Here is a 2,595-nt window from a genome sequence, read left to right as displayed (position 1 = left end):
CAATCGGGTCAGCGCAAGGGGGGGGGAGCATGTGCCTAGCTCATCAGCCATGTATTGCCTGGCGGAGCTTCCTGACCTGTGGGAAGTCCCATTGCCATGAGCATTCTCAGCTACACATGCTGGAATAGGAGAGCAGTGGTGTGGCCCATGCCAGACACCGTATGTGTGTTGTGGCGGGAGAGGATGTCAGAAGAATGAGGATTGGTGTCCACCAGTGCCGTAGAGCAGTGCTCCCCAACCTTTTTATCGCCTCTCGACGTCTCTCAGCTCCCGGTTAACCTCTCGTCCTGGACAGTCGGACAAACCCGAGAGAAATACACCACAGTAAATAAAATGGAAATAATTTAATGTTCCTTGGGCGGCCCGGTACCATTTGATCCACGGACCGGTACCGGTCCGCGGCCCGGGTGTTGGAGACCACTGCCATAGAGCATACAGACAGGCTGGTGGGGGATGTACTGTGGTATGTGCAGAGTGTGCATCTGTACCCTGTGCCCCTTCATTTCAAATGCTTTGTAGGTATTGAGAAGGATTTTGTGACCTATGCACAGAATAGGATAATATAGGCAGGACTGCAGATAGGGAGGTACAGGCAGTACTCCCATCGGGTCAGCAAGAGAAGCCTTGTCAGGCAGGCTGAACAGGGCCCCATCATTTCTAATGGTGGCCCTGAGTATAGGATCAGAAGTGTGAGGTGAGGTATATGAACAGAGACGGACTAGACTGGGATAGTATGGAACCTCGTGCACTGTCACCGGGTAGTGGCAGATTGCAGAATCTGGTGGGTGTTGTGATCCAGTCCATTGTTATTGTCCTTCTTCTTTCCCCGAATGTGGACAATTTCCATCTCTCTCCGCTCTAGACTGGTGCCTGGGGCTGTTTTGACGAATTTAACCGCATCAACATTGAAGTTCTGTCTGTGGTGGCCCAGCAAATCCTTTCCATCCTGTCTGCTCTGTCCGCCAACCTGACCCGGTTCATCTTTGAGGGCAGAGACATCAGTTTGGTATGGTCCTGTGGCATCTTCATCACCATGAATCCAGGTGAGATCCCTCTCTCTAGGTTACATAGTTACATAGTATTTGAGGTTGAATAAAGACATTAGTCCATCAAGTCCAACCTATTAGGATCTCATTCTTTGGAGTACCTGTACCCCTGTATATTACCTGTACCCCTGGATATTACCTGTACCCCTGTATATTACCTGTACCCCTGGATATTACCTGTACCCCTGTATATTACGGTCCCTTAAGAAATCGTCCAAAAGTTTCTTGAACAGTTCCACATTATTTGCTGAAATCACCGCCTGTGGCAGTGAGTTCCAGACCCTAACTGATCTTACTGTGAAGAACCCCCTGCGCCCCTTGTGCTGGAATTTTTTTCCCACCAATTTTAGGTGGTGGCCTCTAGTTTTTGTAATGGAGTTAATTTTAAACAGTTTATCGCTAATGTTGCTACCACCATTGAACATGTAGGTACTTGCACATTTAATGATGTATGAATCGATACGGAGCTGCATTAGTTTGTGTCTTTTATTTCTGCCTGGAGTGCAGTTGCTGTACATGTGATAGATATTTTGGCACATTTTTGGGCCTGAAAACCTTCTTAAATTGAGTGTTTATAATATATAATATAAAGTACCATGTCATATGATGACACCTCTGCCATGTCTTTATCTGTTTGTATGCTCTATTGACTCCCCTGGAATCCATCATGTTGTGCTCCTCTATCACTGACCCTCTCTTCTGTCCACAGGTTATGCAGGCCGTACCGAGCTCCCAGATAACCTCAAGTCCATGTTCAGGCCCATCTCTATGGTGGTACCGGACTCCACACTGATCGCAGAGATTATTCTATTCGGAGAAGGCTTTAGTAACTGCAAGGTACCATCTGTGTGTTGTGCGTTGGAGCAAACTGCCGTCACATCTCTGTCGTACTCTCCCTGAGTCACTCTCCCATGTTGTCTTATAGCTCCTGGCTAAGAAGGTCTACACCTTATATTCCCTGGCCATTCAGCAACTTTCCAAGCAGGACCACTACGACTTCGGCCTACGAGCTCTGACCTCTCTGCTGCGATACGCCGGGCGTAAACGCAGACTCCACCCAGATCTGTCCGACGAGGAGGTGAGAGGGGAGCAAATGTGTTCTGGTATCTAAAGCTGCCCTATAACTAGATAATTAAAGCTAAACCCCGAGCCAAACAAAACGAGTAAAAAAAATGTGATTTATTGAAGGAGACCACTATTACCGCCTTTCATATTTGCAGCTATTTGATCTATTCAGTGGCTGATTCATATTGAAGCAGAACGCCACCTAAAAAATATTAAAAATAAAAATTAACAGTCCAACGAAATTAAAAATAATTTCGCCTTCATTTTGGAGCTGTCCGCAGCAGTTACTTTTCTCTGCCACTAGATGGCTTCAGTCTTATAGGTTGAATGACGGCCATTGTCTTTCAGTCCGCTTTCTCTGAGTCCAAGCTGTCATGGGCCCCTTAGTCCAGCAGGAAGGACTGTCCACTGCCAGAGGAGAAGGGGAGACCTCTGACATCATTTCAATGGCCATATAAAAAAGAAATAAATACATATATATATA

At 46.6% G+C, this 2,595-nt stretch overlaps 1 protein-coding gene across 1 annotated transcript in view; it reads left to right on the top strand.

The window, feature by feature from the left end:
• Positions 1-2,595, top strand: part of DNAH2 (dynein axonemal heavy chain 2) — a 197,087-nt gene that overhangs the window by 85,843 nt on the left and 108,649 nt on the right. Inside the window, exons 38-40 of the mRNA XM_018572866.1 lie at positions 863-1,043; positions 1,756-1,883; positions 1,972-2,124. Of these exons, the coding sequence (XP_018428368.1) occupies positions 863-1,043; positions 1,756-1,883; positions 1,972-2,124 (462 nt within the window). The remainder of the gene's footprint in view (positions 1-862; positions 1,044-1,755; positions 1,884-1,971; positions 2,125-2,595) is intronic.

Source organism: Nanorana parkeri, unplaced genomic scaffold (genome assembly GCF_000935625.1).
Source record: "Nanorana parkeri isolate BGI_ZX_2015 unplaced genomic scaffold, ASM93562v1 scaffold2150, whole genome shotgun sequence".
Classification (NCBI taxonomy): Eukaryota; Metazoa; Chordata; class Amphibia; order Anura; family Dicroglossidae; genus Nanorana; species Nanorana parkeri.
The sequence above is the reverse complement of the archived record's forward strand: the minus strand, read 5'-3'. Positions and strand labels throughout refer to the sequence as shown.